Source organism: Myotis daubentonii, chromosome 1, assembly GCF_963259705.1.
Source record: "Myotis daubentonii chromosome 1, mMyoDau2.1, whole genome shotgun sequence".
Lineage (NCBI taxonomy): Eukaryota > Metazoa > Chordata > Mammalia > Chiroptera > Vespertilionidae > Myotis > Myotis daubentonii.
This window is the reverse complement of record NC_081840.1, coordinates 139,895,566-139,923,315: the sequence shown is the minus strand read 5'-3', so window position 1 is coordinate 139,923,315 and position 27,750 is coordinate 139,895,566. Positions and strand designations below refer to the sequence as shown.

Here is a 27,750-nt window from a genome sequence, read left to right as displayed (position 1 = left end):
GAGAGACAGCGACCACACCCACAGCCATGCCTTTATTTTATAGCAGATGCTACGAGGCAAAGTAAGGGCATGACCAAGATGTTTACAACATTCTCCTGGGTTTCAATCCTACTCAACTACATGCACCTGAACTCTATCAAGCCTACATCACTCAGGCATGTGGGGCCAGGTGTTCAGACCATAGGTTCAAGCTTACAACTACAGCTGTTGGCTATAATTGTGCTGGGAGGGCCCTGCCCTCCAAGCTGGGACTTGCACATGGCAATGAGAGGACTGTGCCCTCTCATTAGTCCAAGGCTTGAACCTGTCCAAAACACTGTAGTGACTAACCACAATAAAGTTTTAATTCTGTTTCTTTGTTACTAATGTTGTGGCCCCACCCCATAACAAAGAAACAATTTCCGGAGGATGAGGCCCAGGAATCAGGATTTTAAAAAGATTCCCAGGTGATTCTAATGTGCAGCCAAGGTTGAGAACCACTGCTATAGATAATATTAAAAATATATCTAAACGTGCAATTCTTTGTCCAAAAAATGAGCATGTTCAAAAATTAAATGAAGAAAATTTGGATATACTCAATGGAGATTTTCACACATATTTGAGTGAGGATTCGATTGATTCCACAGATGATGCTGAAAAGGAAAATTTTCCCATTGAATTTCTTAATAGTATTACTCCTTCGGGAATGCCGTGTCATAAATTAAAATTGAAAGTGGGTGCAATCATCATGCTATTGAGAAATCTCAATAGTAAATGGGGTCTTTGTAATGGTACCAGATTTATTATCAAAAGATTATGACCTAACATGATCGAAGCTGAAGTATTAACGGGATCTGCAGAGGGAGAGGCTGTTCTGATTCCAAGAATTAATTTGTCCCCATCTGACACTGGCCTCCCATTTAAATTGATTCTATGACGGTTTCCCGCGATGCCAGCATTTGTGATGACTATTTATAAATCACAAGGACAAACTCTAGACAAAGTAGGCATATTCCTACCTGAACCCATTTTTGCACATGGTCAGTTATATGTTCCTTTCTCTCGAGTTTGAAGAGCATGTGATGTTACAGGTAAAGTTCTAAGTACTTCATCACAAGGGAAATCAGTCAAGCACTCTGAAATTGTTTTCACTCTTAATGTGGTGTACAGGGAGATAATAGAATAAGTTTAATCACTTTATCAGTCATTGTTTGCATCACTGTTGTTTTTATATCATGTTTTTGTTGTTTTCATATCATGTTTTTGTTGTTTTCATATCATGTTTTTGTCATTTTTATATCATGCCTCTGTTATTGTTATATCCTTTTGTTACTGTTTATTTATTAATAAACTTATATATTCTTTTCATATACATTTTACTAATTTCCTTTCATCTCTCACACTTCTATTATAGAGAAAGGGCAAATAGCAATATTAAAATCTCTGCTAATTAATTCCCTTTTAAAAAATGTATTTTATTGATTTTTTACAGAGAGGAAGGGAGAGGGATAGAGAGTTAGAAACATCGATGAGAGAGAAACATCGATCAGCTGCCTCCTGCACACTCCCCACTGGGGATGTGCCCACAACCAAGGTACATGCCCTTGATCGGAATCGAACCTGGGACCCTTGAGTCCGCAGGCAATGCTCTATCCACTGAGCCAAACTGGTTAGGGCAATTAATTCCCTTTTAATGTGCATGAATTTCGTGCACCAGGCTACTAGTATCCATATAATAGCTATTTTCATATTTAAAGACAGTTGACAAATCTTTCCATGGGTCTTCTCTTCCCTGGAAAACCAACTCCATTTCTTTTATTCATTAAAAAACAAGGTTTTAAAGTTCTTAGTAATACTATTTTTTCTCTTCTAAATGGGGTTCAATTTTTATATTGAATTTCAATCCAATATATTCAATATTTACATATATTCTATATTAAATATAGAATATTAAATATATGGAACATATTCTATATTAAACTTATATTTTTCTTGTCACACTATTTCAGGTACTTTCTGCTAAGCTTAGAATAGTGACGCGAATCTCTGAAGATGTAGAGAACAACCTAAGATTAAGCTGGCTTTTGCTATTGTTTTACAGTCATGTTGCACTGTTGACTCAACTATTCTCACAAATACTGTTCACAAGTGCTACAACTAAACCACATCGTTCTTTCTATGCTTGAAATGATAGGGTTGTGTGTGTGTTTATTCGCATTCAGGATCTTACCATTATTCCTATTATGTTTCATCTTGATAGATGTCCGTTTCTCCAACTCAGCGTTATATTTTTAGATTCTGATTTTTAACTTTCAGTGAATTAGTTATTACTAATTACTTGTCTCCTATATCCTTATTCAAAGAATTGATGAGTGTTTCAATCAACACAGGGCCTGAATAAAACTCTGTAATAAACTATGACAACCTTCGCTGCAAGTTAATACCAATCCATGCAATCACTTCCTATGTAGAGCCTTAGATGTACAATTCAATAGATATATTTGGCTAGTAGCTATCATATTGGACAGAACAGTTCTACTCTAGAGAAAAGGAAAGGAATGGTGAGAATGCAGATGAAAAGTAATATACAGCTATTTCTAAGTAATTTCACTTAATCACGCTAGAAGATTACTCTAAACCCTGCTATAGCCAGAGTGAGCTATATTCTGTATATAAGAGGGCTTTCAAAAGAGAACAATTAACTTCTGTCTTCTTTAGATTTTTGCATTAAATTTTTTTCTTGTGTTCTAAATTATATCCTGTCTTACATTTTTAACTTTTTAAAAGTATATCTTCAGAGATTCATTAACTTATCTCTAATGGAGTACTAAGGAGTTATAAGTAGATTCATATGTAATATACTCAATAGAAAAAAAAAAGACACTGGAAAACTGTCTTGGAGTTATATAAAGCTATTGGCTGAGCTGATGACCCACCTACCAAAGCAGAGAACACAAGAGGTTAATAGGCAGTGAGAAGAAAATACTGGAACTTCTACTTACATTGAATTTTTTATAAATAAATAAGAAATAAATTAAGCTTTACTAATATTTAAGACTTGGATTGACAATAATGTCCCCACTCAGTCCATATCTCATATGACTACACTGTTGATAAGGCACTTGAGAAATCCTAAAGGAAAACTGAGAGTTTCAAGACAGAAATTCTGGCAGTGGTTACTTGGTTCCTTAATTTGCTTTCAAATTGCAATTTGTTACCATTTCCATTTGACCACCTGAGTGAATTTATAGAGTAAATCATTGTAAATGGTAAAATATTTATACTTCTTCATAATGAGATGTGTGACCTGAAAAATCTTTTCCTACATAAAGATTTCCTCATTATCTCAAAGTGAACTACTTGTTTCTGAATTCAAAGATTAGTTATACATTGTTCTTTAGAAGAGGGAGAAATGTTTCCAATTTGCTGACCTGCTCTATGCTGACTAGTGGTTGTTAGCAGTGTCTATGCAGCAGGTATATTTTCAAAAATCTAAGCTGTTCCTTCAAAGTAAAAGTGACATTTAAGTAATCCATGAGTAAGCCTTTTGAAGTGACCATTTTGAAAATGGATATCTGGAAATGGTTTTCAGTGCTATGCGTTTTTTGTTGCCAAAAACTATAAATACTCACGTAGCCATGTAGTTTAAAATTGGAAATAAAATGTCCTAATCTGTTTGAAAATATTTCTTGTGAAAGTTTGAGTGAATTTTTAACCTCTTCCTTTAAAATATTAAAATGCCCATTAGTTTGCAGGGACCAATTAATTGACATCAGGGAGAATGAAAAATTTCCAGCTGTAATTCTGTAAAAACCTTTGCAAAATTGGTAGATGGAACTGAAAAATGAGCACTGTGATGTAGCAAATATAGTCAACAATTTATTTCTTCAATTTGAAATGACACATCCTTGTGAGGTATATATTTAACTATGATAGACATGAAAACTAAGTATAAAAATAAACTGAACTTAGAGACCTCTGAATCACTGCATTACTAAGTATTAAACTAAGATTTTTTTAAATCTTAAAGTATAATCAATCAAAGCACTCTCACTAATATTGTTTTCAAACACTGTGATCAATTACATTGCCCACATTAAAGATGCATTTTTTAAAATTTATCTTTATTGTTGAAAGAATTATGTCACCCTCTGCTTCCCCCCATTTCCCCCATATGCATTTATTTTTATAAAATATCTACATTAAAATATTATTTCATCTTTATCTTCAACCTGATTAAGTTTTCTGATTTTTAATATGTAGAACATATAACAAAAGATGCATGCATAATTTGTAGGTTAATACACACACACACACACACACACACACACACACACACACATACTATGGGTGGATGCATAATGCATTTTTACTAATAGAATATAATAAAAAAAGTTTCAAAGGCACTCTCCTAATATTTCCTGCTCAAACAATGATTAAAAGTTTTTTCTTATAATGGAAACAAAGCAAAAGAATACCATTAAAACATAATTAAGTAACATTTTTAATGTTTTAAATAAACTATTATGTAAGAGAAGATTTTGTATATTCAAAGCAAACAATGATATGAGAATAGGTAAAGAATTATTTCAATGGAGGCTAACAATATGATCAAGTCCATGCCAAAATGATCTGAATCAGTTGCAAAAACAGAATAATCCTGCAATCCAGTTCAGGGTGCTGATTCAGATCTTGTTTTACTCTGCCCTTCAAAAAACACTTACGGTAGTGGTCTCATAGACCCTGTAACAACCCATACCCACTGAGTAATTATTTTCCTCACAAACCACTCCATACCTTTCTAAAATGGTCTACATATCACTTGTTTCCAACATCAGACTCACAATTCTGGTTTAAGATAACTTGGAAGCTGAAAAGTCAACACACTGGAAAAAAAGTTTTAAGTGAAAAGTTTGCCTCAGTTATAAATTTGAAATTTTTAACAACCTCTAGTATTTACAAGAAAGGGTGTTAAACATTGGCAGGAAAGAACTCACAATAAACATGATGAGCGTCTCTATTTCTAATAATATGGATATTCACACCCTACAGATAAGACCCGTGTTAACTATTTCCAAAATAAGCCAATTTACAAAGTGATTCTTGGAGTCCATAACAGAAGATTTGTGACAAAGAACAAAGGAGAGCCAGTGCAGATAAAAAATGTCCTGAACAAGAGACTTTTCTTTCTGTTTTTCCACACAGTAGAAACTTCAAGAGAAACCAATTCCTAGTTACCAGTTAACCTCATTACAGGGAAGGAATTGAAAGACTATTGCTAGTCACTAGACCAGTGGTTGGCAAATTGCAGCTCAGCAAACTGCGGCTTGCGAGCCACATGTGGCTCTTTGGCCCCTTGAGTGTGGCTCTTCCACAAAATACCGACTTCTGCACATGGGGTATAAAGTTTCAATTGCACTGTACGTGCGAGCCCGCACGTGGTATTTTGTGGTATTTTGTGGAAGATCCACACTCAAGGGACCAAAAAGCTGCATGTGGCTCGCAAGCCGCAGTTTGCCGACCACGGCTGTGGTATGAAACTGTCGCAGGTGCCCTGAGTGACCAGAGCCACCAGCAGGACCTTAGAGAAGCCCAACAAAAAAAATGAAGAGTTCCATGGCAGGCGTGGCTAAGTCAGACAGCCCCAAAGGCCTTATGGGCTCAGCCTGGCACACCAAGATCTCCTACTCTCAGCTCCAGCACCTGAGCAAGGAAAGGAGGTAGAGAGATCCAGAGTACTTGTCTTATAGACATTCCAGTGTTTGAGGATGTTACTTTTATACCACTGAACCTCTTACTATAACACATTTCACGGAGGGTTATTGAACTGTGGGTTGTCTTTTAGGATATGTTTTTCCAGTTTTTCCTATAGGAATCGAAAAAAATATAATGTTCTCATATATAATTCCCAAAATCACACATTTAAACCTAATTTTTGTTAACCAGAATAGAGGATAATATTTTATCTAGAAATAACGTAGTTTATTTGAAAGCTTTAAAAAGAAACAATACCCAGAAAGTTTATAATTCTGATGCAACAAAAATAAATCAATCCTCTAAAAGGAGAAAGAGGTTTTTCCACTATGATCACCTAGTCAAATAAATAGGTAAATTGGTGTGCTATAAATAAACAAAAACTACACTAAGATTGTTAGAAGCAAGAAGCAACTGTAAAACACTGAAAAATAAACATCTCTTTGTTTCTAAAGAGAATGCTTATTGCACCACCCAGGAGCACCACTGAAACAAGGCTGTACAGAAATGAGCACCTACAGATGACACCATGCAGGAAAACCCACTCCGGCTAAAAGACAAAGCTAAGTGGCTATATACCATTGGCATGGAGATAATAATCAGGCTAAAATATTCACCAGGTCAATGACTGAAATTCATATCTTTAGAAATGTCAGAATCATCCACAGGGAAGTGGATACTCAGAAATGTTCAAAGCTATAAGAATACATAAAGGAAATGAAAGAGGATCTTAAATGAATTGATAAGACAGAAACAGTTCCTTGCATGATTGGGTCCCAGCAGAGGAATGAAGGACGTGAGGGCCATGTGGAGGTATATGGAGATGTGGGCTACGGTGTTGGGATATGTAGCGATGTGCGTGGATATTGAGGAATTGGGGATTATGGATATATGGTGGAAATGTGTGATGGATTTAGAAGGATGTGGAGAATAATGGGGGAATTGGAGGGTTTAGAGGGTGGCAAAGTTGAGGGATATTGTGATAGGGAGTATGGGGGCACCTGGAGGAGTGCGTGGAGTGTAAGGGGAAAGTGGGGAACTGCAGATGATTATTTGGGGAGTGATAGGGGTATGGAAGTGTGTGGGTTGGGTCTGGCAGAATATGTGGGGGATGCACAAGGGAAATATGCAATGGGCACATATACAGGCATGTAGAGCTATGCACATGTCTGTGCACTTTTCTATTTAGTAATGGCACAAAGAAGTGCTTATTCTTAATTTTCCCTGTGATTAATAATTTCTTACCTTAAAATTGTACTATGTATAACCATCTTTCACAAAGGGCAAAAAATGGATTAAAGATGTAGGTCACCACCTTTATGGGAATATTCCCTCTATTTTAAATAAACCAAGCTGACTTTCCTCACACATTCATGGACTGAAAGTTGGGATAGCCCAAGTATTTAATATCAAGAACTTTATTGTACATTTGTCCTTAACATTTTGGACCTCAGAAGTAGATTACTGAAAAGGAAACCAGGATGTCATCATATTTCCTGTCTGAAACTACAAAAGACAAGTGATCGTCATATTTCCAGATTTATAATCTCTATGCCTGTCCCTAACCATCCACAGTCCCATGAAATAAGGAACGGATAAAAAACTGGAAATTGGGAATATATGCGCCAACATATACATTTCCTTTACAGGTCCCTGTTAGTTTTCTCCTTGTTTTTAATATTTCCCTGCCATATTCTCTCTCTCTCTCTCTCTCTCTCTCTCTCTCTCTCTCTCTCTCTCTCTCTCTCTCTCTCTCTTGCTTTTCTGGCAGATGGCAGTGTGTCCGAGTAAATAGCATCAAGGTTTCACCAAGCATCATCTTCCATTAAAATATGCATAATCTGGTTGGCCCTTCCAGGACTGGTTTTTCACTTCATTGCTATTTTAATTTCCAGCCCCTTTTGAAAAATAGGATCAGCCTTTGACTAATGCCAAACTTCAGACATAATTTCAGTTTCAGCCTTCTCTTAGTCTCCAAACGAACAGTTACTCTGCACAAATTTAATTTCCTACTCCTTTTTCAGTTCACTTGGCAACATTTAGACCTGCATAGGAGGTATTTTCCCAGTAAAACGTCTCATGATCACTTACCCACAAAAATACAATAGATCATAAGTAATACATTTCTGGGCCTCTGATTTCAGGGGACTCTATTTCCATGTTCTTACCTCTGAATTGTTGAGATGACATTTATGAGTTCCTGAAAACCAGCCATCACTCGAACATTGGTCAATGTCTACTTTCTGAAGATTTATGTCCACTTTCATGACACCCCTTAAAAATAGAGAAAGATAAAAAGAACAAGTTAAGCTGAGCCTTTACAAGTTCTAACACTGTATTCTGTCCTGGAAATCAGACAAATTAGCATAAATAATGTACTATAAATTTTAAAATCTCTCACTCATATTCAACAAGTAAAGATAAAGGTACAATAGAACAGAATAATAATAATTATCTATTGTTCACTGTCTTCAGCCCCCCATATAATGCCTGGCACATAGTAGGTGCTAATAAATATTTATTGATTGACTAAACCCCAGACAGTATTTCTCTGGACATGATAGCAAAGTTGACTCTGAAATAACACCTGCTCCTAGTATCTCTTCTATAAAGTAAATTAATACAAAGTTCTCGTCTTATTTCTTTCTACTCCTATTTCCCATTGCAGAGTCAGGATGTAGAAAATGAAGGTGGTGGTGGGGGCGGTTAATCAGGAAGGGAGGACCATATCAGAAAATAAGCATCTCTTTCCTCTGATTTTCTATAGCAATGACTTTAAACAGCTCGTTAGGTCTCAAAGTATTCCAACCAAGCAGAGTTTTGTATTACCTACATATATGCTGATTAGCATTTTTCTTGAAAATCTAGAAACAAAAACACTGCTTTTACTTAGCCATTTGAGATAAGTCCCTAAAAAAGAGAACTCACAAATTTAGGGCCAAAAGCACAACTGCAAAGAAAGCTACAACTGTATCTAAAATTCCTCCATTTTCTCCAACCAACCTCTGTACAATTTCCTAAGGTCTCTCTTGTTTATTTTTCACTACCACCAGCACCACTATCAGTAAGAGCAGCAGAAATATCTGTCCTGCACTGAACTGTTGCACCTGGACTTAAATGAAATCAATATTCTGTGTCCTAGACCCTGAAGCTTGACATTTGCTGATGTTTTTCACACATGAGTAAAATATAAACACCCCACTAAAACCCACTAAAAGTGAAAAACAAAAAACATCTTTAAGGCCCTACAACCCCATATTAAACTATTTTCATTATGATATCTACATATATAAAAGCCTAAGTGACCGGCTGGTAGCTATGATGTGCATCGACCACCAGCGGGCAGACACTCAACACAGGAGCAGAAATCACAAGCATGGAAACAAGGAACAGACTGATGAATCTCAGAGGGTAGAGGGGAAGGGGGAAGGCAGGAAGAGATTAACCAAAGATCTTATATGCATATTAGAGGCCCGGTACATGGATTTGTGCACTGGTGGGGTCCCGCAGCCTGACCTGTGGGGATCGGGCCAAAACTGGTTCCCCAACATCCCCTGAGGGTTCCTGGATTGGGAGAGTGTGCAGGCCAGGCCGAAGGACTCTGCCAGTGCACAAATCCATGCACAGGACCTCTAGTTAGTAAATTTGCACAAATATAAAGGTAGGCTTAAATTTTTTTATATCATAGTTCTCATAGCTACAAAAAAACCCCACAAAATTATAAAATGAATGCAAATAAAACTATAAAGTCAACAAAATTTAATCTAAAAGTATTGATTTATAAATACCAGTGATTATATGTTTTGTCAAACTAAAGCATCTCTCAGAACAGGAATATGGTACTGACTGCTAGTTCAAGCAAGCTTATTTTACCATGTCATGACTCACTTCTTTCTCCTCTTTCCTCCTTTTAAACTATGTAAAATCTACCAACACAGTGGTTTTTTATGTCATTTGGGCTTCATTTTGGGTGGATAAATCATTTACTTTTTTAGACTGCCTCTGATCTTTTCTTATTAACCTATGACAAAGCACTGCACTATGTGGTGCTAATATGTTAAAAGGAGACAGAAAGCAAACAGGAACACCAAAACTGTCGGTATTTTGTGAACCAGATAACCCAGTATGTGTAAGCTTATTTTTCAGGTAAACACTGAAATGAAAACCCAAAATTTCTCAAAGAAAACTTAGTAATCCTTCAGAGAAACAGACCTCAGTTTGCAAAATACTACTCATGTAGACCATAATTTCGCAAAACACATGTTCATATGAAAAATAACTTGATTCCAAGGTAACCTACAACCTTAACCCAGTTCATTTATTTGCTCTTTCAACAAATATTTATTGTCTGTTATGTACATATCACTGTAACAGATGCTATGTAGGAGAACCACATAGGCCCTACCCTCAAGTAACACCAAAAAGCATGTTTTTTAAAGTACTGGTATGTTGAATGGAGAACGGATGCTAAATTCTGGGGAATTGGTAGTATAGTAGGGATTCAATAAACATTTGTTGAGTTGATGACCACCATCACTACCAGAACTTTCCATAGAATAATGTTCCACATAGGTTATGACAATCATGCAAGCCCAGTCAGGCTCTACTTTATGCTCTTTGAGAAACAGCAAATTCGTTCTTTTATTAGTTCAGTAAATACTTCCTGACTACCTACTATGAGCCAAAATTATTTTAGCCTTTGAAATACATTAATAAGCAGAGCAAAACAAAACAAAACCCTGCCCTTCAGGGGCTTAATGGTAGAGTGGGGTAGACAACTAATAAAAGATGATTATAATAAATAAACAAACTATGTCATATATTACAAAGTAAAAAGTACTATGGAGAAAAAAAATAACCTTGAAGCAGGTGATAAGAGACAGGTGGATTAAACTCTTTGTTAAAGGGTGGTCGGGATAAGACTCAGGGAAGTGAAAGCTCTAACTCAGCATTCCAGGTATCATTACAGCAGATTGGTATTCACACACTTACATTATCAGTCATCTTCAGAGACATAAATTCCTCACTGGACTACGATTGTCCACAACATTTTGGTATTCTTCTGTGAACATCTTATTTAGAAAGCATCTAATAAAAAGATGCATGTCTATTTGTTCCACAAGTGTTAGTAATAATAAAGTCAAGTTCTCCTCAACTATCCTGCTCCACTAGAAAGAGTTTGGTTGCATGACAGTGAAAATCTTGTCATCTCCCAGCTAGCTCAGGGACATGGCTAATTTGGAATTCCAGGGGGCTGCGATTACTCTGGTTCCTTCCCTGAGAAATCTGGCTGAAGAAATCTTAATCGCTGAGGGTTTTCCCTCTTAATTCCCGGTTCATATATGGGAACCAAAAAGTCACCCCAGCATAAAATCTCAGGAAGCTTTCTGGGCGCTGTGCAAAACCACCCAAGGTAATGAGGCTTGCGTTTACCAGCTGGGATGTCAGCGCTGACTCATCCTCATTAGCGCCTCTGCCTCTGCGTCTGGGGACGTACAAAGCCCTCGGGGCAGGTGTGTTGACTTCCTGCGGGGAAACTGGAGGTTTGGGAGATGAAGTGGGATGAGAAAGCTCTCTTTGTGGGGAAAAGTACACCGCCAAAAGCGACGCAGAGGCTCAGACACACGCAAGTGCCCCCATGTGTGGACTGAGTTTAGACCAGCTGAGCCCCCTGGGGGGGGGGGGCGAGGGGAGGGCAGGTGGTGAGGAGAGGGACTGCCTCTGAGCTCACACCTCTGAGCTGGAATGGAGGCTCCCACATCCGGTGAGCAGGTGCCACTGGGAAGCTCCAAGGGCGAGGAAGTGGCTGCTGTTTCCTGGACTAAACACAGGAAAGCGTGGTAAACTGTGGCCAGAGAGTGGGAAATATAGCAACTAATATCCCCCAAACACCTACCTGGGTGCTTAACTAAACCACAGACCAGCCTTTTCCTCTTCTTGTCTGACACCTAAAACGCTCAACCTTGCAATCCCCCTCATGTTCTCTTTCTGTGAATGGGCTTCCATCCTCCAATTATCCAAGGTGGTAACTCACTTGTTATGAAACTCGCCACCCACCAAAACAGCTGCCAAGTCACCTACACTGGACTCCCAGCATGTTTTTTGTCTGGTGACCCTTCCCTCCATTTCCTCTACCACTGCCTTGGGTCAGACCTCCATCTCATGGGGCTACACATGTTTAATAATAGCTTACTAATGTGGTTTCTATCATTGTTACAAGTGAAGATCCTAGTTTGTAGGTCCTAACGCTTATATTAGGGTCCTGCTTTAAGAAACAAATACAAAATCATGAATACACACTTATATCACAATATGGCCTTTGGACCTATATCTGTGCTATACTGCTGGGTGGTTAGTAAGATTATTACCATAATTTCTATACCAGGATGGCTGGCAATAAGCTAGCTATACACAGAAGTGACTACAAAGGACTTTAATTTATATCACTACACACAGACTAAATAATCCTGAACCTCCCCTTAGCTGGTTTCCAAAAATGCGCACAACCTAGGCTAAACGGTAATGGAGGCAAGTTCTAGTTAAAATGGCTTTCTTTTGCAAATTTTACTAGAAACAGTTGACCACAGAACTCATTGATAATGCTCATTCCAAGACTCTAGAGAAAGGCCACAATGCAAGCAAGGGGCCCTAAGCATCAAACACTGCTTTCTTCGAAACTATAGAATGTGATCCTGACATTTCCCACTCTCCTGAAGAATAAAAATCCAAACTCCTTGGTATAAATCCGGCCTCTCCTACCTCTAACTTTTCCAAACACTCTACTGCACACATTCTTTGTTCCAGACCATTCAAAATTACATGTGGGTCCTAAACATTTGTGTTACCTCACAAAACCATTCCTTACTAGATCCTTTTATATCTGAAGCCCCTTGGCCTAAACTATATATTTATCTATTACTAGAGGCCCGATGCACGAATTTGTGCATGGGTGGGGTCCCTCGGCGATCGAGGCCGTCTCACCCAGTCCCGATTGGGGCTGATGGGGGCCAGCCGGCCAGAGAGGGACCAAGGGAAGGTTCCAGGGTGTGTCCAGCCCTCTTGCCCAGTCTCCATTGGCTGGACCCCAGCAGCAAGCTAACCTACCAGTCAGAGTGTCTGCCCCGTGGTGGTCAGTGCATGTCATAGCGACTGGTCGAGTGCTCGACCAAACTGCTCAGTCGGACACTTAGCATATTATGCTTTTATTATATAGGATAATTCCTGCCTATCTCCTTTATAAAGCCTTCCATGAACTCCAAGTCTGATTTAAAAGCCACTTCCCTATCCTCCCCATAATACACTGTGCTTAGCTTCTTCATATAACTCACTTAGTACACTATATTATAATACTTTACTTTTAATGATTTTTCCCCGCCAGACTAAAACTCCATGGCCTATGTCTTCACATTTTCCCTTAGCTACTAAATCAACACACGCCCATTATTAACCTTAAAGAAACTGCAGATAATAGAGAGAAGCAAGGAGTAGCTAAACAAACAATGGAAGGGCGGGAGAAAAGGAGGGAGGGAGGGTGGGAGATATTGACTGATTGATTGATTGAGATTGGTTGAGAACACCCAAGTACTAGTAATCTGAAAACTGTCATGAACTGCTGTGGGTGAATGGATGGAAAGAAAGATCGAAGAGGTTCAAGGCAAGTTTTGAAATTCTGCTTTTGTTTCTTGCCCATGTTACCTTAGACAATAATTTCCTGCTCCATAACTACAAAAAAATTGATAGTAGCATCATATATAGTCAATATTGATGGGGTTCCAGGGCAGAAATTATGCTGATAAAGAATTGATTTAAAAATATGATGGTAAATAAAATAAAAATATGATGGTAGACTAAATGCCATCAGTCATCTACTCCTAACAGTAGATAACTAGCACAGAATCTGTGCCTAGAAGTGGGTTGCTGACATATCTAAAACCTCAAACATGTGGCACTGGGTTCGGGACCAGAAGCTGAAAGGCCCTCAAAGAGATGATTCAGAAAAATAGGAATAGGCTGGTGTGTTGTGAAGGGCAATGAGGAAAACTATATTAGAGGCAGAAGAAAAAGGGATGTTTGTTACATAGTAGGTGGAAACTTTGCCAACACTGTCACCTCTTAAATGAATTTGTGGATCTGGCTAAGTTTCTAGGCAAAATACAGAGAGTACTACCTGGAGTTTTCTAGGAAACTATGATAGAATGAATATAAAATGGAGACATAGGATAAAGAAGGATCTACTTAGTTTTGTTTTGTTTTTGAATTTTAAAAAATTTTAATTGTGGTAAAATACCGTACACATACACAGATTTACCATCTTGATCATTTTCAAGAGTACAGTTCACTAGTGTTAATTATAATCATATTGTTGTGTAACTGATCTGCAGAACTCTTTTCAGCTTGCAGAACTACAACTCTATACCCATTAAACAAGAATTTCCCATTCCCCACTCCACCCAGCTCCTGAATTAGACCACCATTCTAATTTCTCTCTCTAAGAATCTGACTGCTCTAGGTACCACATGTAAGTGGAATCATACAATAGTTGTCTTTTGTGGCTGGCTTATTGCATTTAGTACAATGTCCTTAAGGTTCATTCATGTTGTAGCATATATCAGAATTACCATCCTTTTTAATGAAGTAATATTACATTGTATGTATATACTAGAGGCCCAGTACACAAAAATTTGTGCATTCAGAGGGGGGTGGTCCCTCAGCCTGGCCTGTGCCCTCTCGCAGTCTGGGACCCCTTGGGGGATGTCCACCTGCTGGCTTAGGCCCACTCCCCGGGGGGATTGGGCCTAAGCTGACAGTCAGACATCCCTCTGGCAGCCCGGGAGCACTCGGGGAATGTTCACTTGCCAGCGGGGAGCAGGCCTAAGCTGCAGTCGGACATCCTTAGCACTACTGAGGAGGCAGGAGAGGCTCCTGCCACCACCACTGTGCTGGCAGCTGGCAGCCTTGCTTGTGGCTGAGCAGAGCTCCCACTGTGGGAGCGCACTGACCACCAGGGGGAAGCTCCTGCCTTGAGCATCTGCCCCCTGGTGGTCAGTATGTGTCATAGTGACCAGTCATTCCGAGTCATTCTGCTGTTAGGGTCAATTTTCATATTACCTTTTAATTATATAGGATAGAGGCCTGGTGCATGGGTGGGGGCTGGCTGGTTTGCCCTGAAGGGTGTCCTGGATCAGGATGGGGGTCCCTCTGGGGTGCCTGGCCAGCCTGGATGAGGGGCTGATGGCTGTTTGCAGGCTGGCCAAGCCCCCCAGCAGGGACCCTCACCCCATGGGGGTGTGGCCAGCCTGGGTGAGGGGCTGATGGCCGTTTTCAGGCTGGCCACAGCCACAGGCTGGAAGCAGGTATCTGGGATTTATTTATCTTCTATATTTGAAACTTTATAGCCTTAAACAGAGCTCAGGGTCGGCAGGGCAAGTGGAAACTTGGCTTCCTCCATCGCCAGGGGCAACCTAAGCCTCCTGCTTGCTCCAGCTCCATGGCCACCTCTATGTTAGTTGGGTTAATTTGCATATTTGCCCCTGATTAGCTGGTGGGCGTGGCTGGTGGGCATGGCTGGTGGTGTAGCGGAGGTATGGTCAATTTGCATGTTTCTCTTTTATTAGATTAGATTGTATTTTCTTTACTCATTCATTGATGGACATTGAGTTGCTTCTACCTTTTGGTTATTGTGAATAATGTTGTGGAGCAACTCAGTTTTTGAGTAAAATTTAAAGCAAATATTAAAGAGTCAGGATTTGAAAATAAAACTGTCACACATACCCAATCTCTTCTAGCAAAAGATTCTGAGAATATGAAATGGCTTCATGGCAAAGAATCACCTCAGGGTGTATCTGTAAAATCCTTTGTTAAGACCTCAGAACGATCTAAGGCAGTGTCCCACAGAACCTTTCAGCTTGACTTAAGGACCTCAAATGGTCTTACGGTTAGTGTCACAGACCTTAACCCTCACTGTTAAACAATAATGATTCTAAGATTCACAAGGCTTCATTGCACAGTAGTCACAGGACCCAATATAGGAAACTGCATATCTTTAAAAAGAGATTTGTAAATGTGGCTACTGTCCAACGGAATGAAATCAAGTAAGCTTCATAGAAAACTCACACCATTTTTCTATGAATAGCATAAGTAGGAACATTTCACATGACAGATAATTCACTTTCTGTTTTAACATACACAGGATATCAATATTTACCAAAACAAACCAGAGATTATATTTCAGAGGGAACTTCAAATGCCAAAGTATCAATGTCATACACATGATGTCCTTTACTTATAATAAATTAAGTTTCTTAAAAAGATGGCTTAAATACATCTCATATGTTTGGAAAATAAAGACAAATTTCTAAGTAACCCTTAGGTTGAAAAGAAATTAATAAATACTTAAAATTGAATAGCAGTGAAAACAGTACAAGTAAAAATCTATTTTAGAACATAGAAAAAATTAAAAATAGAAGGAAATTTTGTTGCTTTAAATACTGTACATTTATCAAGAAAATTTTTTAAAAAAACTAAATATTTAATTCAAGAAGATGAAAGTGAGGAAGTCCCACATAAAATAAATGAGCGAATAGCAAAGGTAGAGGCAAAAGTTGGTGAAATGAAGAAAAACAAAATCATGAAGGGAAAAAATAAATAAATAAATAAATAATTCTTTGCCAGCAAACCTAGCACCCAAATCTTGGTTTCCAAATGCCGTTCTCCAGTAAAATAAATAAAGCTTCCTTAGAGAAATAAATGGTCCTAGGCCTGAGGCAGGAAAATACACCTAAAGCATCATCTTCAGGAAACAGGGACAAATGAATGTCAAAAGGACACACAAGCCAGCCCTACTGGTTTGGCTCAGTAGATAGAGCATTGGCCTGCGGATTGAAGGGTCCCAGGTTCGATTCCAGTCAAGGGCACATTACCAGGTTGTAGGCTCAATCCCCAGTAGGGGGTGTGCAGGAGGCACCCAATCAATGATTCTTTCTCATCATTGATGTTTTTACCTTTTTCTCCCTCTCCCTTCCTATCTGAAATCAATAAGGACATTAAAAAAAAAAATACACGCCCTAACTGGTTTGGCTCAGTGGATAGAGCTTCGGCCTGTGGTCTTAGGGGTCCCAGGTTCAATTCTGGCCAAGGGCATGTACCTTGGTTGTGGGCACATACCCAGTAGGGAGTGTGCAGGAGGCAGCTGATCAATGTTTCCCTCTCATCGATGTTTCTAACTCTCTATCACTCTCCCTTCCTCTATGTAAAAAATCAATAAAATATATTTTAAAAAAATAAAAATAAAAAAATAAATACACAAGCCAACTTACAAGAGTTCCCAATTGCCAAAGCTGAAGCAATTTGAGCAACAAAATAATAAATAATGATAATTTGGATTCAACCCCAAAAAGAAAAATAAGTCCATACTCAAATAACTAACTAACTAAATAAATAAATAAGAAAGGACAACTCTTTTTCAAAAAAAATTCCAATTGACAAATTTAGAAGAAATGAAGAATTAAAAAATTATCATTAGAATAACATGTTAGTAATTGGTGCAGGTAAGAATTGCTGATAAGTCTTAAAATTAGTGGGGGGAAATGTAAGAAGAAACAGGGTATTTGAATAAACTCAAAGCATCTCTCCCAAAACATCTATTCATTATTATATAATGGATTTGCCATATGTCAAAAATTCTCTGATACTCTCCTCTCCAGGAGAAAGTTACTTCACCTCCCCTTGAGTGTGGGCTTAACATAGTGATTCACTTAAAGTATGGAAAGGGAAAAACAGTAACATCAGAGTGGAGAAACCAGCAAATATTACATGAACCGAGTGGCAGCAGCAGGTGCAACAGGGCCAAGATGAGCGGCAGCAGCACCCGGCCCTGGCTCGGGCTCCTCCTCAGCTGCCTGCAGCTTTGCGCACTACTACACCCTTTGGGGGAAGTCAGACTGCCGATTTCGGCCTGATCCCCACAGGCCTCCTGGGATCAGGCCAAAATTGGCAGTCTGACATCCCCTGACGGGTTCTAGATTGTGAGAGGGTGCAGGCCAGGCTGAGGGACTCCACCAGTGCACATTTCCATACACTGGGCCTCTAGTATTCATATAATGCACTTACAGATATGATAAAGAATGATAGTTTTGAAAACCTGGCTCAGTAAATGAATAAAAGTAATAACTAGATCTCTATCCAATACCATGTACAACTCTAGATGTTAAAGATCTGACTGTGAGAGTTAAAACATTAAAGTTAGTGGTATATAACATAATATTTTTGTGTCCTTGCTGGTATGGCTCCTTTGGTTGAAGCATTATCCAGTACACCAAAAAATGGCAATTTTGATTCTTAGTCAGGGCACATACCCAGGTTTCAGGCAACCAATCAATGTTTCTCTCTCTCCTCTCTCACTCTCTTTCTCTCTTTCTCTCTCACCCCCCCCCACCCCTTCTCTAAAATAAATAAAAATAAATAAAGGAGAATATTTTTGTGACAAGGTATTGAAAAACTTCTTAAACCCAAAAGTGTAAGGCAAGTTTTTGATTAAATATATCAAATACCCTTTTCAAGGAAAGAGACTGTGGATAAAGTTAACTGAAAGATGACATGTTGTGTGATATTACAATGTCTAAAATTGATAAGGAAATATTATCTAGAATACACCAGGATCTTTTTCCATGCAACAGAAATATAGGAATCATATTAGGAAATGGACAAAAGATATTAACAAGTAAACACATCAAACTTAAAGCACATGAAGAGATGCTTAAGTTTATTAGTATAGACAAATGCAAATTAAAACAGTCGTTAGATATCACTGTAGAATAGTCCCCCTTATCCACAGTTTCACTTTCTGTGGTTTCAGTTACCCACAGTCAGCCATGGTCTGAAAATATTAAATGGAAAATTCCAGAAATAGTTCATAGGTTTTAAATTGTATGTCATTCTGAGTAGTGTAATGAAATCTTGTGCCGTCCTGCTCCCTCCTTCCCAGGACGTGAATCATTCCTTTGTCCAGCGTATCCATGCAGTATATGCCCCCAGCCTGTTAGTCACTTAGTAGCCATCTCAGTTATCAGATTGACTGGCGCTTCTATTCAAGTCACCCTTCTTTTACTTCATTATGTCTCACTTCATCTCATCACATAGGCATGTTATCATCTCACATCATCACGAGAAAGGTGAGTACTACACAATAAGATATTTTGAGAGAGCATCCACATTCACATAACTTATAGTACACTCTATTGTTATAATTGTTCTGTTTTATTATTAGTTATTGTTGTTAATCTCTTACTGTGCCTATTTATAAATTAAATTATCATAGGTATGTATGTATGTATAGAATAAAACAAAATATATAGGGTTTGGCTCTATCTGAAATTTCAGGCACCCACTGGGGTAATATATTCCCCTAAGATTAGAGGAGACTACTGCACATTCATTAAACTGGCAAAAGTGTGAAAGCCATATAATGCCAAGTGTTGATAGGAAAATGAGGCTTGCTGGTGGGTATGTGGACTGATACAGCCTATCTAGGGAGCAATCTTTCAATATCTCATAAAATTATATTTACTCCTCCCTATAACCCAGAAATCCTGCTCTAGGGTTTATCTTTCAAAGAAATCCTCACTCAAGTCCATAAAGGAGCATACTATACTAGTAAGCTTAGCCCAGCGTTATTGTAATGGCAGGGAATTGAAGATAATCTGGGTACCCATCTGGGACTGGGCAGTTTCTACACCTATGCAGCATTAGAATACTTTGAGCAATAGAAAAGTTGCCTGGCTGTTTATGTAGCAACATGCAAAGATTTTTAAAATATACTTGTGTAAATAGAAACTGAGCAAAATAATGAAATATATAGCAATTATATAATTAAAACTGCACACAAATTACATGAACATGAGATGAGATCAAGGAAAAGAAAAGAGACCTTTTTTTAAGGGGAAAAAGAGTGATTTACTTTCTGTTGCCATCTAACTGTAGAAGAGTCTAGATTCCTGCTGTTTCAGTGACTTAAGTCATCTTTGGGTAACTTCTTCACTTGGGTACTCTCATCCTTAGAAAACATTGTTCACAACACCCAATATTTCTATCGTTTAGCTCAAACTCATCACTATTAGAAGTGCAAAAGAGCCAATAACACGGTCCAATCCCCTCTAGAACATCTAGAACAGTGGTTCTGAACCTGTGGGTCGTGACCCCTTCGGGGGTCGAACGACCCTTTCACAGGGGTTGCCTAAGACCATTGGAAAACACATATATAATTACATACTGTTTTTGTGATTAATCACTATGCTTTAATTATGTTCAATTTGTAACAATGAAATTGGGGGTCACCACAACATGAGGAACTGTATTAAAGGATCACGGCATTAGGAAGGTTGAGAACTACTGGTCTAGAAGAATTTGACAACAGTCTGTGGTAAAGCAAGAAAATGTTCTCCTCCCCCTCACTATTTTGCAGCAGACATGTCCAGAGAAGCTTGCCAAAACTTTGCATAGTGACAAACGTCTTCCATCTGTCTGGCTTCTTGTTCTTGGAAGGACTTTTAGAATTCGGGTCACACCTTCCTTGGGAAGATCTGTACATTTTGTGTGAAAAAAAATAATAACTCAAGTTTGATTTTTTTTAAAGATTCAATAAATATAAAATGAACTAAGGTCAATCAGAAGGGACATCTACAGATACAAGCTTTATATTTGGGGGCCCCTGAAGGTGATACTTTTTTCAAAGTTAAGTGCAGCACATCTTGTAAAATTATTAGGGTTTAGAATGTGATAATAGATGACTGTTTTCCTCAAAAATATTTTTTGAGTCTGCTGTTTTTGCAGAGGTCGCAGACTTCATGTCTATCTCATTCTGTGGTTTCCCTTCACTAGAATAATTCTGAAGTACATTTTATTTAAATTTGAAATAACAAGAGGACATTTTAGCAAACACATCCCAGTGTCCCTTATATCACCTCTTTGAATATGAGCTTTTCTGAATGGGATAAGACAATCCCTTGTCAGGGAACCCAATACAAAGAGATCACCTATATTGACTCATCTTATTCAAATAACAATCCTATAAAAGAGGAAGTGCTTTTCTCATTTACTGAGGAAAAAAATAAGGTTCAGGAAAGTTATATAATATGTCCCAAGTCATAAATTTATTAATTGCTAAGGAAGAAAAAGTAATAAAGTATAGTCTGTCAGCCAACATAAATGTCTAATGTGAATATTGTAACCTATTTTAAAATATATAATAATCTCATACTTTGAGTTTCTCCATAATTTAATTAAACATGCCATTTATGTTAGTGTTCCACTATAATATCTAAGGGAAAACATATCTTTTGTTAAATCTCAAATTCTTAAATTTCTCTCTTTTTTTCTGTTGGCTTATTCATATAGTTCTTCATGTCAGGTTACCCAGCTGATAATCTGCAGTTATTTTAAAATTCTACATGGCTTTTTTCTAGGCGCTAATATTTTATACAATAAAACCAAGTCAGCTGTACATAAGTAATTTTTCAGAGAAAGATATATAACTTGTGCCAGTGGACACTTCTGATCCAAAAATAATACTTATTTACTTTATGGTAAATAAAAAATGTTCCCAGTTGAAATTTAAAATAAGGAGCTTTAGCCCTGACCAGTGTGGCTCAGTTGGTTGGAGCATCATCCTATACACCAAAAGATGGCAGGTTCGATTCCCAGTCAGGACATATACCCCAGTTACTGGTTCTTTCCCCAGTCAGAGCATGTGTGGAGGCAACTGATCCATGTTTCTCTCTTACATCAATGTTTCTCTCTTTCTTTCCCTTCCTCTCTGTAAAAATCAATAAAAAATTTTTAAGAAAGTTTAAAATAAGGAGCTTTAGTTAGATATCCAAGATGTAAACTAAATGTAGCTTCATTTGTATGCTTTTAACCCTAGTTTTAAGTTATAATTTATTAGGTGCTCATTATGTGTCAAACATTATGCTAAATTCCCTTTAAAAATTCTCATTGAAACTATATGTGACTGATATTATCATCCCCAATTTATATTGTAACAATATATGGTCGATATCATTCTCCCTAAATAATAGTTAAGAAATGTTTGGCACAAAGAGGTGAAATGATTTGCCTAAGGACACACACTGACTAAGTAAAATAGTTGAATATGATATCCATCTCATAGGAGTAAGGGTAAGAAGACTGGTCAAAAGATCTGAGTTCGAGTTCTTATTCAAGTTAGTGAGTTAAGCATATGTATCTCTACCTCTTTGGTCCACATTCAACTGTAATAGCTGTAAATAAGTACAAGAGGAAATGAATGAGGAGGAAGAGCTGACCAAATATTTGACACAATTCTCTAGGATCATACTAATGATAAACCAGGGTAGTAGTGGCTAAACCCACAACACATCCAGGAGAAGGTGGGGACAGAGATGGAAACTACTCTTCCAAGTAGAGTTGGTGGTGAATTGAAGGACTTTTCGTATGCAGTTACACGAGTTTGCATACCCTGTCCTGTGTGCAGTGATTGCATTTATTCCCAAGCTAAAAAACAAGAGCTGTTCTGTAAAGACATTGGGAAAAAAAATTCCTGGGAAGAGCTAAAACTTCTAGAACAGTTATTAGCTCTCATAGAGTAAAGGTCTACAATGGGCTAGAGATTGCCAACTTTCTTCTCGGGCATCAAAAGTGAGTGAAGCCTGACAGTCAAGAGAGAGTCTCCTGAGGAACGAGGCCTCCACCTCTGTCACAAGAATGCATGCCGTCTGGCTATATAAATTAACCTCGTCCTGTAATCATAAATTGATGAGTAAGGATCGCACTGGAGTGAACTGATAGTTTAAAGGAAAAGGACCTGTATGAACAAGCAAAATAACTGAATCTGGAACAAACAGCAATAATTCAGGGATGAGATGATAACTTAGTAGATATTTTTATTATATTCTCAAAAAAATGAGAATATTAACAAAAAATTAAGAAAATTAACAAACAGTTGTGAAAAGGAAACAATTAGAGCAAGAAAGAGTTAATGGAAATTAAAAGAGACTGACAAATGAAAACTAATTTAATTTTTCAAAAGGAAGAAGAAAATAAGAAAATCTCCTGGAAGGTAATGTAAAAAATGAGAGAGAAAGATGGAAAGTTCCAAAAAAGTTAAGAAATATAGAGATCAGTCCAGGAAGCCAAATACCTAACTGTAAGAGTTCCAGAAAGAGAAAATAGATAGGAGGAAATAATTATAAGCAGTCATAAAAGGAAATTTCTGAGTGGAGAAATCTAAAAGGGCCAACTGAGTGGTAAGGTTGATGAATAAAAAGAATTGCATCAGAGCACATCATCATGAATATTCAAAACTTCAACAAAATAGAAAATATATCTTAAAAGTTTCCATGAAGAGAAAAGATTAGCTACAAAGATATAATAAATCAAGTTAACATCAATCTTTTTACCATCAAAATGAATGCTAACAACAATATAACGTCTTTAAAATTCTGCAGGCAAAATGACTTTGAACCCATAACTCTATATTCTGACAAACAATCAATCGTGCATGAAGACAAAGACATTTCGGACTTGGGAAGACTTAAAATTTTACCTTCCACAGATCCTTTCCAAAAATGTATTTAAAATTGTGCTCCAGGGAGTGAAAAAAAAAATTCTAGAAATAAGAGAACCTACATCTAACACATAGTTGGATCTAAAATTTCAAAAATTGTAAAATAGTTTTATGATAAACATTCTGCAGAAGACCTAAAGCAATTTGTACAAATTATGGGTATCCAAGAAGAATGTTATCAAATAAAAATGTAACTATTCCTTAACAAATGGAATGATGATGATGATCCTAGAAATAGGCAAAACATATGGTCTCTTTTTGTTTCTCTTACATAAAAAATAAAGGCAACTGGCAACTGCAAGGAGGGGAAACATTTGAAAAGTCTCGATGCAGACCTGCATGACCTGAGGTTGCATAGTTTTGAACAAATAAAAAGGAGAGATAATCTATTAGACCTTGAAATTTTGAGTGTTCTGAAAATGGCACAGAATCAGTTACTTAAGTTTCAATTCTTAGAGGCAACTAATGAACAAAGCATAGAAGTTTTTTGTTTTGCTTTTTACTATATTGGCAGAATATAAATGTTATCATCTTTAATTATCTAAAAATATTGGAATAGGCAACAGGAGTAAGAGAGTGAAGAAAAAAAAGAATAGAATATACTATTTAAAATTTATGGATGCAAAAATTAAGGTAACCAATAGAAAAAAATCCTATATAATAAAAGGGTAATATGCAAATTGACCCTAATGGCAGAAGGACCGGGAACGACCGGTCACTATAATGCACACTGACTACCAGAGGGCAGACACTCAATGCCGGAGCTGCCCCCTGGTGGTCAGTGTGCTCCCACAGAGGGAGTGCCACTCAGCCACAAGCCGGGCTGATGGCTGCAAGTGCAGCGGTGGTGGTAGGAGCCTCTCCCACCTCCTTAGCAGTGCTAAGGATGTCCAACTACAGCTTAGCACTGTCAGTCAGACATCCCCTGAGGGCTCCCAGAATGCCAGAGGTATGTCTGACTGCCAGCTTAGGCCCAATCCCCCAGGGAGCGGGCCTAAGCTGGCAGGTGGACATCCCCCAAGGGCTCCCAGACTGCAAGAGGGCACAGGCGCGGCTGAGTGAATTCACTGAGTACACGAATTTTTATGCACCGGGCCGCTAGTAAAATCTTCTACACTAATAAAAGGGTAATCTGCTAATTAGACCGGGAGACCTTCCAGGAGACCTTCCCGATGTCCTTTGGACAAAGCCATGGTGGCAGGGCCGAGGCAGAGGCAGTTAGGGGCGATCAGGCCAGGAGGGGAGGGCAGTTGGGGGTGATCAGGTTGGCAGGGGGGGGCAGTTGGGGGCAAGCAGGCCAGCAGTGAGGAGTAGTTGGGGGCGAGCAGGCTAGAAGGGGGGCAGTTGGGGTGATCAGGCTGGCAGGGGAGGCAGTTGGGGCAATCAGGCTGCCAGGGGTGTAGTTGGGGGTGAGCAGGCTGTTGGGGGACAGTTGGGAGTGAGCAGGCTGGTGGGGGGCAGTTGGGGGCGATCAGGCTGGCAGGGGTGGCAGTTGGAGGCATCAGGACGGCAAGGAGGAGCAGTTGGGGGCAAGAATGCCAGTGGGGGGGGCAATTGGGGGCGAGCAGGCCATCAGGCAGAATGGTTAGGGGCAATCAGGCAGGCAGGCAGGTGAGCGGTTAGGAGCCAGCGGTCCTGGATTGGGAGAGAGGTGTCCAACTGCCAGCAGTCCAACATCCCCCGAGGGGTCCCAGATTGGAGAGGGTGCAGACCAGGCTGAGGGACAGCCGCTCCCCCCATGCACAAATTTTGTGCACCGGGCCACTAGTATAATTAATAAAACGATGGAGAGAGTAGGGAAAGGAAAAATGAAATAAAAAGAAGCTAAATTCCACACTTATCAGATTGGAGAAACTAATGGTGATTTTATTTCCTAAAACCCATAATCCTATTTTCCTGTTGTTAATACGCTTCATTAGAGATATGTTTTTGCCTGTACTTGTTTTCCTGTCATACAAAGACTGCCTCCTCCAAATTCATGTCCCTAATGTTCATGGTCTTGCTTCTGGCTCTTCTGATATGACTTCTGTGCCTTGTGCCTCTTGCTGGCAGTTCTTTGGACTACCCCTGACCTCACCATCTTAGACCTCACCATCTTTGACCTCACCATAAAAGACAACGAAGAGTGTGTCAGAGAATGCCAAATGATAGGACCTGCCAGCCATAAGCTTGAGAGAAGCCAAGGACCTGCAGAGTGTCATCCTAGGTAAGCTGTGTGTGTGTGGCGGGGGGAGGGGGGGGGAGGGGGGAGGGGGGGGAGGGCAGGGGGCAGAGTTTTGCCCATGAGTTTATCTGCTGTGCCTCTCCCCTTATTCTCCTGCTGTCTGTGTCTGGAAAGTAGCTCACTTTACAGGTTTAAGTCAGGGAGCAAGAAAAACATCCCACTGATTTTTGCAAGAAATTCTGGGTTTTCGAACTCTACCTCTTTTACCTTTCAAATATTCCAGTTAATCTATTCACATTTGAGAGAATGGAACAACGAGAAATAGCTTATTCTTCAACTAAAACCTCATCAGAGAAACTGGGGGAGTCCAGGGCAGGAAGGCCAAGGCTGAAACAAGGAAGGATAAATAGGCAGACAAAATAAAACAAGAACTTTATAATAAAATCATCCAAAGAGAAAAAAATAAAAATACATCCACAACCTACATATTATTACAGAGGTAGAAAATTTTTAAGCACTTAACCTGTTTCTATATTACCACAACATTTTAACCATTTATTGAACACCTTCTGTATACCTTACTCTCCTCTTCTGCCTCATCACCCACCTCTCACTACATTCCAGCAACACTGACTTTCTTCTATTCTTAGAGCACTTAAAAGCTCATTCCTGCCCTAGCCGACTTGGCTCAGTGGATAGACTAGAGCATCAGCCTTCAGACTGAAGGGTCCCAGGTTCGATTCCAGCCAAGGGCACATACCTGGGTTGCAGGCTCAATCCCCAGTGGGGGGTGCGCAGGAGGCAGCCAATCAATGATTCTCTCTCATCATTGATGTTTCTATCTCTCTCTCTTTCTCCTTTCCTCTCTGAAATCAATCAATAAATATATATATTTTTTAAAAAGCTCATTCCTATCTCAAGGCCTTTGTTCTTTTCTGTTTTCTGTTTGAAACATGATTACCTCAGTTTGTGCCACGGCTGTGTCCTTCTCACCCTTTATTTCATAACTTAAAGTCACCTTTTCAGAGAGGTCTGAAGGCCGCCCTACCTCTCGGCCACGTTACCTTATTTATCTACTTATAGCACTTGCTTCTATCAAACCTTATTTCTTATATCTATTTTGCTTGTTTATTGTCTATCTTCCTCCCAGTGCACACAAAAAATCCATGAGGACAAGGATTTTGTCTGTCATTTTTCAGTATTATATCCCCATCACCATATATACTCTATAATTTTTTTAAAGGAATAGTGCATTTTAGACATTATGCTAAGCTCTTTACCTACATAAGCTTCTTTACTCTTTGTGACAATGTACTCTACACCCTTTGCAGAAGAGGAAACTGAGCCACAGGGGGAGTTAAATAACTTGCCCAGTGTCACACAGTAAATGAAAGTGGAAGCTCATGGATTGAAATCTAAATTTATAATCCCAAACCCTTTCTCTCTTCCATACTACATCCCTGAAATTTGCAAGGCACTGAGTATGGGATTTCATAAAATGTGGTCCTTGCAACTTAAAGGACATGTAGAACTGGTTGGGGACATAGGATCCTATATTATAAAAGGCTAATATGCAAATTGTCCCCTTGACCGAGAGTCCAACCAGGAGTTCAACCAGGGTTTGGGGCGGCCTGCCAATCACCTATGGCCCCTCCTCCCAGCCAGCACCACCCAATCGGCCCCAATCAGGGTTGGCCAGCTGGATCCCACCCATGCACAAATTCATGCACCAGGCCTCTAGTGTTTTCATAAAGAGACAAATAATAATAAGAGGCAGCCGCTCCAATGAATGCGCCTATCTTAAAGGTGAGGAAACACAGAAGAACCCAAAATAAAGTGACTCAGCATTCCAAGGCTGAGTGCCTGTGACCTCCCTGCCTTCATAAAGAACCTGCTAGTCATTCTACCCCTACCAATAGGATTATTCACAATATTGGAATGCTTCCGCTATCCAGAACAACCTGCAGCTGAAGTTGCTAAGTATTTACAGTGTTTAATTTTTATTCTTAAAATCTCGTAAAATGGATTAAAAGTATTTCAAATACTTTTACTTTTTCCCAAGTCTGTGTTTAAGCTGCTTCTGAATTACAAAGACTTTGTCTTTAATAAGACTGTTGAACCCATCCCTTGGATTATCTCATTCACAGGGTCTGGGGAGGGCCTGTGAATATATTATCAGACTTTTCAGTGAGCTTGATGCACAGCCAGATCTGGGACCAGTGAATAAAGAACATAAATTAACATTGACTTGGTGACT

At 38.8% G+C, this 27,750-nt stretch overlaps 1 protein-coding gene across 1 annotated transcript in view; it reads right to left on the bottom strand.

The window, feature by feature from the left end:
- GPR158 (G protein-coupled receptor 158) overlaps positions 1 to 27,750 on the bottom strand; it is a 392,719-nt gene that overhangs the window by 351,997 nt on the left and 12,972 nt on the right. The window contains exon 2 of the mRNA XM_059660955.1: positions 7,902 to 8,007. Coding sequence (XP_059516938.1) covers positions 7,902 to 8,007 — 106 coding nt within the window. The remainder of the gene's footprint in view (positions 1 to 7,901; positions 8,008 to 27,750) is intronic.